We start from the raw sequence: 11877 nt of genomic DNA on the forward strand, positions 1-11877 counted from the left end.
TTTAAATTATTTTTGATATTAGTATATCAAAAGTGATATAAAAATATTAAAAAAAAATTTAATTTGAAGTAAAAAAATTAATTTTTTTTAATTACTTGTAAAATACAAAAACAAACCATTCTTGAATGTCCCTGAAAATTGCCAAGTCTACATAGACCTTCGACTTCTGCCAAGAGAGCACAAATGACCTAATGACCATGCATTTAGTTAGAAAATACGCACACGTACAGTCATGGCGACTATACAAAAACCACCAAGAATATGATCAGGGCACGTGCATCAACACTTAGCAATCTCACTGGAGCGCAACATAACTCAGATCATCAAGTTTGATCAGATTATGAAGCATTGTTTTGCAGGCATGGTGAAACTAGAAACCCATCACTTCTTCGAAGCTTTATCCACGTAAGTTGGAACGTTCATACATCTAGGCAGTTAAAACTGGGGTAATAGATAATCAATGGCAAACAAGAGATTGACAGAGAGAGAGGGAGAGAAGGAGACTATAGCTGGATTCATTTTTTTTATATTACATGAACAAAAATGGATACAAACAACTAAAAGGCCTCACTCTTCATTACACAGCATTGGATTTGGAAGCACCATGCTCCAACCTCCTGAGAATTCGAAAGAATCACTTAGCAGATCCATGACAAAGGAACAACGAACAGTATCAGCTCTATACATCGTGAGGACATTTATTCCCAAGTACAGAACTCTCCCCTCTTTTCCCACAAAATTTGGAGAGAAAAAAACAGAAATATAAGAAGGGTAATCGGTTAATTTGGTTATGTGTATTCAAGGAATTTGGAGCTCTTGCATTCTTCAATAAGACAAGATAGAGCCATCTACAAGCATGTAACTTTTGGAGGGGAGCGTCAGCACTATGAATGAGTGAACTTCAGGAATATCTATGCTCACAGATCAAAAGAGAATCTTCAGTAACATCTGTTCTCACAGTCAAAAGACAATCGTCTTGAGGACAAGGAGGACCAACATGATGAAGCACATGATAACGAGCACTGTGGCACACATCACCATTCCCCCTCGTTTCTGAGTCCTCTCAGCCTGCAACGCCAAATCCATTCAATACAAACAATGCCATACAAAGTTAGAGAGAAAAGGAGAGGCTTTAAATGTAGAATGAAATGATTGTTGAGGGTAAGAAGAGCACCTTCTGCAGTTGCTTAAGCCCCTCCTCAACTGTGGTTGCTGCATTCTGAATGTTGTAGTCTATCCTATCAACAATAGTGCCCTGCTTGGAGAGAAAAGACCAGTAAATGACTAGTGTCTTAAAAAAGAACTCTTGCGGATTTGAATAAGAGGATGGGCAACTCTTAACCTGGTCTATTACTAGTACTGACAAGTCCTTCATAATTTGAGCAAGCTCGTTTACTGATTCAACTACCTACAAAGATTAATAGCAAAGACATAAAAAGCATTAAGAAATACAGGACACTGCCAGATTTCTGTTGATATTAAAACAAAAAAGGCTAAGAGCAATCACTTGCCTGTTGGATCTCTCTTTCCCTTTCTACAGTGAATGCTTCACTCCTTTTCATCTTGGCCATCTGATGCTCATTAAAAACCTAATATATCATTCATATATAATATTCTTAGTACTCGACCAAGGTGAAGAAATTGTGCAAGAATCTTGTCTGTGAAAATGAAATGTATCCCACAAAACTATTTAGATAATGTTTCTCAACGTAATTGATAGTTTTAATGACAAATAAAATTTAGACTGTAGCTTTGGGGCACAAAACAACCAAAAAGAATCAAGGAAAGAGAAGAATAAGTAAGCGCCGGCACTTTATGTGTTTCAGCCTTAAGCCTATGTTCACAAGTGAAGACAAGGACAAGAGTTTACTATATTAAACAAGTGCAAAGCACAACCTATTTAATTTCTTGGATCTTTGTGCACCTGAATATCACCTATATATAATTGACATCAATACATGCCCATATCAACTTATTAAGCAGGACCGAAAAATTCAAGACACGTCATATCCAACAATAAGCCCAAGGCAGAGAAGGTTAAGACAAACGCATACCATGTCATCCAAATTGTCATCATCTATAATAGATCTACCGCCATTTAGGTTCATTTCTAAATCAACCCCGTCCTGGCCCTGCATACCAAAACAAAATGATTATAGGAGAATGTTGATAAATTACTCACTTATTCAGTAGTTCTATAAGAAAAGATATACTTCTCAGACCTCTTTTTGTTGCCTGAGGCGCTGCAAGTATGTTGACTGTTTCTTGCGAAGTTCCATTGAAAGGTTCTGAAGGTCAGTAGCAAGGGAACGCTGCAAATAAAAATATGCTAACATAAGCACAATTAAAAAAAACAACCTGCCATGTACAGAATGCACAAGTTCTCAAGTGTGTTTAACTGCATATAAAATGGCACAGAACAAAACAATGGAATGGCGAAGTTCACAGCCAACCAGTATATTGGAAAGAGCAATCATTTCACCCAACAATTATACGCTCACGGCCCAGAAGAAACACACAAGAAGATATTATAATTTCTCGATAGGATAAACAACAGGGGAAGAAGAGGAACAACAAAAGCCCATAACCATCAAAACATTTAATAAGGTAGAATTTCACCTTTACTTTATCAGCATATTATTGGACTGCTTTCCCCCAAATTTTTCATTCATAATTTTTTTTTTCTTGGGCTTAGGCCACATCATCTACGAAAAAAATCATATGGAAGCAGAGATAAATCATTACCAACTTCACATTTTTTGTTTCAAGCCATCATTTACATGTGTGATCACATGTAGTTGGTTCTAGCAAAAAATTAAGGCTTACCTGCACATTTTTTCTAATGTTTGAATCCTCAGAAGGCCCAGCTGCAGCAAGTCTTTGCAGTTTCTTCTCTGATTTCCTTATAAGACCAGTTATCTCTTGGGTTAGACCCTCAATCATGCGTTGATCTTCTTTACCATCACCAAATGAAGGCATCAATGCTTTGGCATGAGCCTTTGCTAGCTCAACCATTTTCATACGTGCACGTTGCACATTTGACGATATTTCTTCAGATACATCCACCCAAGCTGGTGGCAAACCTACTGTAAGTGCACCTTTACTGCATCAAGACAGCAATTTGTAAGAGTCCTACCAGGCTAGCATAAAATTTTACAGAAAATACTCACCCATTAAGACAGCAATAGTACATTAGTCAAAAAGCTATGAGAGTCCAGAATTTAGAAGAGAAACCCATGCAGTGCTTGATACATATACTCATATCTAACAGAATCTTTCGAATATCGTGGCTTGAAGTACAGCCCTCCCCATGCCGACATACATCACCTCCCAAAGGCTACCATCTCACTGCTCCTTGCAACTTTGATAAATCTTTTTATAAGAAATACCAACAAAACCATGGGGATTCACACATGCCTGCATATAAAATCATAAACCTACATGCCTGATCATTCATTATTCCCAAGTCTCAAATTATATCTTTCTTCTACAACACTCTTGCACTACCTTCAAGAAAAATATCTCATTCTTTCATCATCAAACACATTTCCTCCATCCATTTCAATCTAACTATAGGTAACCCACCATTCATTCTTCACCTACAGCTACCAACAAATCCCAAACCACATACACAGCAGTAAACTTTTACAATTCTCAATCGCAATGCTTTTCGAAACCCTCCCATGATCCTACACCCCATAATTAACTCCATCTACACCACTTTTAACTATCATAACCCTCCAAATCCACTCACATTCACTTCAAAAACTAAAAACCCACCAACAATTTTCAATTTTACACGCATTTTCCACTTTCAATCTAACAATAAAGCACACTACAAATCTCCACAAAATCACACTACAAAAATATCTTATTTCTCATCTCTTTTTAGATAGAACTCTCAATTATGCATCTCACATTACTAAAGTCAATAAAATATAATTAATTAATTAAACCCCTCTCAAAATTCAACACTCAAAAATAAAAATAAAAAATCCAAAATTTACTTAAATCCAAACTAAATAATTAATTAACAATAAAAATACCAAGCAGATCTCTATAATATACGTGCGAAAGTGTATGTGTATTTTGTACCTTGAATTACCGGGATCTTCAGTACTAAGAGGAGTATATTTCCGATTAGGATTTAGAAGCGAGGTGCTAGCCAATTCGATCACCGGACCGCCACCACCACCTCCGCTGGAGCTTGTCGAGGGCGATAAGCTCGACGGAACCCTAACGCTCTTTAATGCATCTCTGTACTTCCTAAATATCAACGTCCGATTCCTCGTTGCCATAACAAAATTATCAAGACAAAATTTGATCTTTCTCTTTCTCCTAAGAATCGAAGATTGATGGATCTGGTGGTGTTGCGGAGGTCACGTGATCGGAATCGGGGGAGATGGCGGAGGCCACGTGACCGGAGAAATTGGAAATGTTTTGGGAGGTAGTGGAGGTTGGGGTTAATTAAGAAATAATTGCAAGTAGAGGGATTGATCGCTTTGTTTTTTTGTTTTTTTTCGTTTACTTGACTGTTAAGTGGGGCCCTGGAACGATAGTTAGTGGGTTCATGAGCTTCTGGGTGTTGCCTCGGATACTAACCCGGATATGGATGATTTGTTTAAAACTTATATATACATATATAGTTTTGATGTTTGAAACTCGTTTGAGAATTTATATGGGAGAAGAAAAATATTTTTTTTAATATATAATTTTAAAAAATTGATTTTGATGATTAAGAATGTATGTTTTTTTAATTTTTGAAGTTCAAATGTTAGAATTAGTTTAATTTATTAAATTATTTTAAATGTATTAAACTGATGTGAGAGTTGCATTTTTAAGATTTATCAGATATTATTTAATATTTAATTAGATGAACTAAAAATAAAAAAATATTTATGTTGTTTTTTTTTATAAATACAGTAAGAGATATATATCAGTAAAAATATTTGTTTGTGTATTAATAGGATGTTGACTTGAAAGCTTGAACAAAAAAGTGGTAAATTAAAATTGACAGAAAATATTTTTTTTATATTCAAAATTAATTAAACTAGTGAACTATGCATAAACTATAAAGTTGTGAATATAACAAAACTATACGATCATATTTATTTATACGGTCATGTTGTGTTTTTTTATTTATATGGTAGAAATTATTTATACTATAGTTGTTTACTAAACAAGATAACAATTAACAAGAAAGGATCATACAGAAAGAAAATTTACCATTGTCTAGGGAAGTGAGGGGCAGCTGCAAAGGTGAAGCAGCTTTACCCCACCTCAAAAGTCCGCTCCGATCTATCTATACCCTGCCATGAGGCTTGATTTTATTCATGACTCGGCTTGTGTATTTTTTTTTAGTTTAATATAGATGTTCGGGTCAGTTTGTGTGCATCTCGACTAATCCCACAGGCTCTGAAGTTAATGACCATGTAAGTCTCCAGTGACTATCATATGAGCAACTACATGGCTCGAATATGAGACTACAGAGGGAGCAAACATCTTGGTCCCAAATTCTTACCACTGGACCACCACCTAGATGGTTACTCGGCTTGTATACTTGAATCATAGATTAGTGAGGTTAGGCTGTGAATAAGGATTTATTGGTTTTTTTAATAAAATATTATTATTTTGAATAATGTTTTAAAAAACTAAAATGATACCATTTCTTATATTTTTTTAAAAAAAATTATTAACAAGATCACAATTAAATTACAAATTAATCCTTCAAGGTTATTTAAATTCAATTAAGTCAATTTTCTAGATGAGTTAAAAAATAAACTCAATTTAGACCAGGTCTCGGATTGCTAAGCCACCAAGCTATACCGGGTCATATTGAATAACCATGCCTTTCATCCCCACTATATGATAAAAAAATAAATAAATAAAAAACCCTATCCCCGTGGATGTATATTTGTTTTCTAGAGTGGGCATTACCCTTATTTATCTATTTATTTTCAAAATAGGCATTGCCTTTATCCAATTAAATGTTAAGGTGTTGATTAATTTATAAATGGAAAGTATTTATCATATTATTTTTATATAGCAAAATTAAAAAAATATATAATTTTGTTTTATAAATTTACTAATTTAGATTTAAACATAAAAGGTTAGTATAATAGTTAACTCCTCTTTTTCTTTATTTCCTAAACTCGAATCTCCAGATCAATGTCTACATAATCTTATTAATTTTTTAAATACACCATATTCACATGGAAAAAATATAATTTCAATAATTAATTATATAGTATGTTCATGCTAAAATAAATTTAGTTTTGATGCGTGAAATCAATTTTAAAAAACATTTACTATTATAAAAAATACATATTTAATGCATTAAAAAATTGTGTAGAAACAACTCCTAGATAAAATTAAATAGCTAATGTGTGTTTGATATTGAAATATACTGATATTTTTAAAAATATTTATTAAAATAATTTTTTTAATTTTGGAATATTTAAATCACTAAAATATTACATTAATTTAATATTTTTTTAACTAAAACACCATTTTAAAACACATAAAAAAACAAAAGTTTGTGCACTTCCGATCACTCATTTAATCAGACAACTGGAACACATCTGGTGATTATTTCAAAAAATTGACTATTCATTGAATCAAATCTCTTTCTAAAATTAAAAGGAAAATAAATCATAAATAATAAATCTTATCAAAAAAGAGAGGAAAATAATATAAAGCCAACAGCACAACAAACATCATATCTCCCCTTTTCCCGACGAACAAAAACAGGTCCTTGTATTATCTCTCACTCCTTTTATAAATAAATAAATAAATAAAAACTCACCTTATCAGATATCATCATTTCCTCTGATTCAACCCCTTATTTCAAGGTTATTCATTTGCGTAAATTCAAGATCAAAGCTTCAAGGTTCGTTTAGAAACCCCACTTTTTTGATTTTTCAACGAGTGAGGATCGGTGGAGAATATTGGAGTTTTAAATAAAATAAAATAAATTTAAAAGGGAGGAGCTATGGATGCTGATTCATGGAGTGCTCGACTTTCCTCAGCTTCTAAGAGATACCAATCAGCTCTTCAATCACGATCTGGTGAGAGCTTTTTTTTCTTTTCTTTTTTGGATTTTTGAAGTGATCAATTTTTTAGATGTATGAGGTCTGTTTGGTTGCTGAAAAAATGAAGGAAAAGTTATTTTCATGGAAGTTTCTTTTTTTCAAACTTATAAAGTTTGGATTTTTAATCAATTTGCGCTTAGTTACATCAAACCCAGTTGTCATTTCTTTGTCTTTTGATTTTCTATTGGTTTGTTTGTAGCTAAGAAATGATTAGGAAATTGAAGATTATGAGAATTTAAAGTGTTGATGTTTAAAGTTTGGATTTTTAAGGAAGTTGAGCTTGGTTGCACCAAACCCTGAAGTCGTTTCTTTGCCCTTTGCTTGTTAATTGATCTGTTTTGCTGTAAGAAAGTGAGTTTATGGGAATTTAAAGTGTTAATGTGTGAAGATTGGATTTTCTAGTGGTTTGGTCATTGACAATACGAAGGAAACTATAAGGTTTTGGAATCCAATTTTCTTTTCTTATTGAAAAAGAGTGCTTTGTTTTGGTTGGTTGATGGGAAAATGAGGAAATATGAGAAAATTGGGATTTGGGGTGTTAAGGTTTTTCATTATGAGTTTGTTTTAACCCCCGAAAGGGAAATTACATCGACTTCATTCGGCTTGGTATGGCTGTTACTCGAAAGTTGAAACTCAAAGGTTCGTCATTTTTTATACAGAGAAAGAAAAACATTGTCTCTTTGTGAAAATATTATTTTTGTTTGAGTGAACAGAGTGTCAAGAGATGAGTGTTGTTATTTAGGTTCAGCGAGCTGGAAAATAAATTCTCATACTGAGGTAACAAGTATTCTCTATAGGGAGTTTGTAAGGGAAGTGCTCCCTGTAGCCAATAGAGTGGTTGACTTCTTGAGAATCATGAATCTTGACACTTGAGTTGAATTATACTATTATAAAATGGAGACACAATGTTTCTGAAGGTAATGGACTAAGAATATTTTCTCTTAAAGTTCAACTAACTGTTAAATGTTTGTGAATGCAGATATGTTTATGGGGTTTGAAGAAATTGATGGAGATGATGATATAAGGGAGGAGTTTCCGTGCCCTTTCTGTTCTGAATATTTTGATATTGTTGGGTTGTGTTGTCACATTGATGATGAGCATACCATGGAATCCAAGAATGGGGTATTTACTATCTCCTTCATATATGTTAATAGCTGATTTGCATGCATCCATAGAATTCAAAATATCATTTATTTTGTCTATAAGATTTCTTCTCTAGTCACACATGCTGTACAATGCTACTTCTTGTTTTTGACTCAAAGCATGAGAATTGAGATCCTACTGTTTAGAATAAATTGTTCGACTGTCATGCTCAAATCAGTGACAACCAATTGGGTACCAGCTTAGCCCATCTTGAATGAGCTATGTTAATTGTATCTACTGGGTGTGCCTGAGTGCTAAAAGCACTTATCAGGTATGTGCATATTTAAGTTTTTGTATAGTTGGGCTGGTCTCAAATATATGTCCATGCCATGCTCAATACGGCTTCTTCCTTCAGTTTTATTTATGTTTGGAGTTCTTAGACATAGACATCAATGGTAATTATGAGATGGGAGCTTTGACTTTACTGACTTAAGAATTCTTCCATTCAAGCAAACTTTACTTTTGAGAACAGGAATGAGGGTTACTACCCACAACAGACTGTTTTATATATCTGTGTGATTCCCCAGTCCATGTATAGTGTTGTAAAAGGGTTCAATAGGGCGCCGCACTAACTTTCTTTTATAGAACATAAGAGTTCATTTCCTATCATCATATTAAGTGACTGCATTTTTTTCATATATATATGTATAGTGATTCCCCAGTCCATGTATAGTGTTGTAAAAGGGTTCAATAGGGCGCCGCACTAACTTTCTTTTATAGAACGTAAGAGTTCATTTCCTATCATCATATTAAGTGACTACATTTTTTGACTTGAGATTTTTTGTTTCGGGTTCTAATGATGAGATCTTGTTGAATGTTAATTCTGCTCATGATGGAATGTGTTTATTTACAGGTTTGCCCAATTTGTGCAATGAGGGTGAGTGTTGACATGGTTGCGCATATAACCCTACAACATGGAAACATATTCAAGATATCCTTTTCTTTTGAGTTATTAATAGTTTCAAAAGTAGCATTTCCATGTCCTGTCACAAATATGTCAAAGTGAGCAATTGCTAATGATATTTTTCCCCTTTGGTGATCATGTGTTTGTTTGTGTGCAAAACCTATTTCGACTTATTGATTGCTTTTATTGTGGGAATGTTTAGATTGCTTTCTTATGTTTTTGGTCAAAAGCTAGACATAGTTTTTTATTTTATTTTTTGTTGTTCAATTCCATCAAGTATTTATTGTGTTTCCTGTACTTATTTTTTGCACCAAGACCATCTTGCTTTTGTTTTGAGTTCCTTAATAGGTGTTTACATGCAGCGCAAGAGGAAATCACGTAGAGGTGGACCTCATTCAACCCTTTCTTTATTGAGGAAAGAGTTGAGAGAAGGGAATCTACAGTCCCTTTTAGGCGGTTCTTCCTGTATAGTTTCCTCGTCCAATTCCGCACCTGATCCGTTATTGTCTTCATTCATTTTACCCATGGCTGATGATCTCACAAGTTCTCAGCCTTCTTTTTTGTCTGAAACAAGCGTGGCCAAGAAAAGTTCGGTTGGGAATGTTTCAGAACGGTATGTTTTTCTGTTGTTCTCTCTATGTTGGGTTTTACTTAATTCATGCAGTAGATTCTTTTTTATGTACTGTAAATCTATCACATAATAGCTATTTATTCCTTGTACTATCACAGAAAATAATAAGTCCTGTGGTAATTTCCTAATATAACTTAAAGGGCATCTTAGACGCTCTTGCCTTTTTACTAGATAATGACCAAGGAATTTTGTATGGCAGTATCTTTGTGACATTCAACTTGCAGATTTCTAACCAGTTGATAATAAATTACTGCGAGGTGTGCCAATATTTTACTTTGTGATTCCCTGCTGGACAATGTCACAAATACCTGACATTGTTGTTGACATTAAAGATCAGAACCTCAGAAATTGCTCATATTAATATTGCCCTACACTCACCTAGCCCAGACACAATAAACTATCTATCCTGGGGCACACATGCATTTTGGTTCTTTTCTGTGATCCATGCTATAAAATTGTAATTTTTCTTCCTTTTTTGCACCAAGAGCATCCATGTTTGATCATAAAGTATGATTGTTTGGACATTTGCTGAAAGAGAGAACATACGGTTTGAATCGCAGATGATCATTTGGTCAATCACCTTGATGTTTTAATGAAATTCTCAGAGAAGATAGGATCAAAGGGATGGGATGTCATAGTTTGAATACTTTCTGGAATCATCATTGATTTATGCTGATAAACCAAAATCTTTGCTCTTCCTAGAACTGAATTTCTTGCCTAGCGTACTTCTACATCACACTTACCAATAGCCACCAAAAGCGTTTTAACTTTACAGAACTTGAGAAAACGTTAATTAATTAGCCATTTTTGCCAAATCTAAGTTGAGCCTGAGTGCTCCAGATCATGAGCACTGTGGGAGGATGCAGCTTGATCATCTGAATTATAGGGCTTTCACCCTTCATTCTAGTTTCAAGGATTGAGTTTTTTCTTCTGAGTGTCTGACTTCTAGGAATTATGCGACTCAATAATGTGGTCCTCCTTCTACTTGCATCCAGTGCTTGAATAATAAGGCCACTCTTAGTTTCTAACCCCTTCCTAAACTCTAATTGGAACCAATTCCTGTCTGCAGTCATTGAAATATAGTCCTGCATTGAGTGTTGGAACATTTATGTGTATGTATGCAGAATCATGTTTGCTTTTCTCATCCGTGTACTGTATTTTTGTATTGGTAGCAGAAACAAGAAGTCACCTCCCATGTCAATTAAGGACAAGGAAGAGAAGGCCAAAAGGAGTGAGTTTGTACAAGGGCTGTTGTTGTCTACAATTCTCGATGATATTTTATAGAAGTGGATTCACGCTGGCTGCTACAGTACTGAATGCCAGATTTACAACCAAGAGCCCTGCAATCTATGCTTTGTTTGTAGTGAAAATGGGAATGTATCAAACGCAGAGTGTTGAATAAAAATGTAGGAATGAAAGTAAGTTATGTTGCTTGTGAACTTTAGTTCTGGACAGAGACTTTTACTTGCGGTTCATGATTAAATGGTAAAGAAAAAAAAAATAAGTTATTTCTAATAGTTCTCTTCTTTGCCGCTTGCTAATGGATCTCTGTGCATTAACTTTCTTATAGTTCTTTGAAATTACAAAATACTGTGATGAACAAAAACACATACCTGCTCTTTAAAGGTATCTCCTGTCAACCTAGTTAGCTTCAAGAAATCATTCAGCATAAAACATATTTATCCCAGCCACTTGTTGCATACTGTGAGGTGTCTGCAACTTGCAATGCAAGGACCTGAATGACTGTTTGCTGGCAACATTTGTTTTGATGGCCCCACGAGGTGGTGGTGTGGATTGTCGGGGCTGGTTCCATATTTTAGCAGTAGTGTCTACTAGATCAACAAGCTGCTTTTTCTACGAAAGGCATTTTCTCCAAGTCATTGAAGTTATAAAGATTTGTGTGTTTTATATTAATTTGGATTTATTAGGCTGCTTTCTTTTTCTGCTGATAATGTTGACCTGGAAGCTCGAGCATTATAGAAAGAAACAAAAAGATTCCTCAAAGTTGTCAGATAGTTTGGTCCCTGGTTATTAAACTGGCATCAGCCTGACGGATTACCTAGAAATCATCAATTTAAGGCTTGGATTGATTTGGGTTTCACAAAAAA

The 11877-nt window shown here is 34.3% G+C and overlaps 2 protein-coding genes across 3 annotated transcripts; one reads left to right on the forward strand and one right to left on the reverse strand.

The window, feature by feature from the left end:
* Positions 1-510: 510 nt before the first annotated feature.
* LOC18098621 (syntaxin-43) lies at positions 511-4512 on the reverse strand. 2 transcript variants are annotated; one of them, XM_052453168.1, is made up of 8 exons: positions 4096-4512; positions 2827-3103; positions 2223-2312; positions 2055-2132; positions 1508-1589; positions 1343-1404; positions 1175-1255; positions 511-1068 (listed from the first exon to the last, which is right to left on the reverse strand). In XM_052453168.1, the coding sequence occupies exons 1-8, from the start codon at positions 4296-4298 to the stop codon at positions 961-963; spliced, it is 981 nt and encodes a 326-aa protein (XP_052309128.1). In that variant the 5' UTR covers positions 4299-4512; the 3' UTR covers positions 511-960. The 2 variants fall into 2 exon arrangements, with proteins under 2 accessions (XP_052309128.1, XP_024456365.1); XM_024600597.2 differs by having other exon boundaries at positions 1343-1408; positions 1512-1589; positions 4096-4511.
* Positions 4513-6710: 2198 nt separating this feature from the next.
* LOC18098622 (protein DEHYDRATION-INDUCED 19 homolog 3) lies at positions 6711-11286 on the forward strand. The gene is made up of 5 exons (XM_006382367.3): positions 6711-7067; positions 8071-8213; positions 9088-9165; positions 9495-9751; positions 10945-11286. The coding sequence occupies exons 1-5, from the start codon at positions 6992-6994 to the stop codon at positions 11051-11053; spliced, it is 663 nt and encodes a 220-aa protein (XP_006382429.1). The 5' UTR covers positions 6711-6991; the 3' UTR covers positions 11054-11286.
* Positions 11287-11877: the final 591 nt, after the last annotated feature.

This window comes from Populus trichocarpa, chromosome 5, assembly GCF_000002775.5.
Source record: "Populus trichocarpa isolate Nisqually-1 chromosome 5, P.trichocarpa_v4.1, whole genome shotgun sequence".
Classification (NCBI taxonomy): Eukaryota; Viridiplantae; Streptophyta; class Magnoliopsida; order Malpighiales; family Salicaceae; genus Populus; species Populus trichocarpa.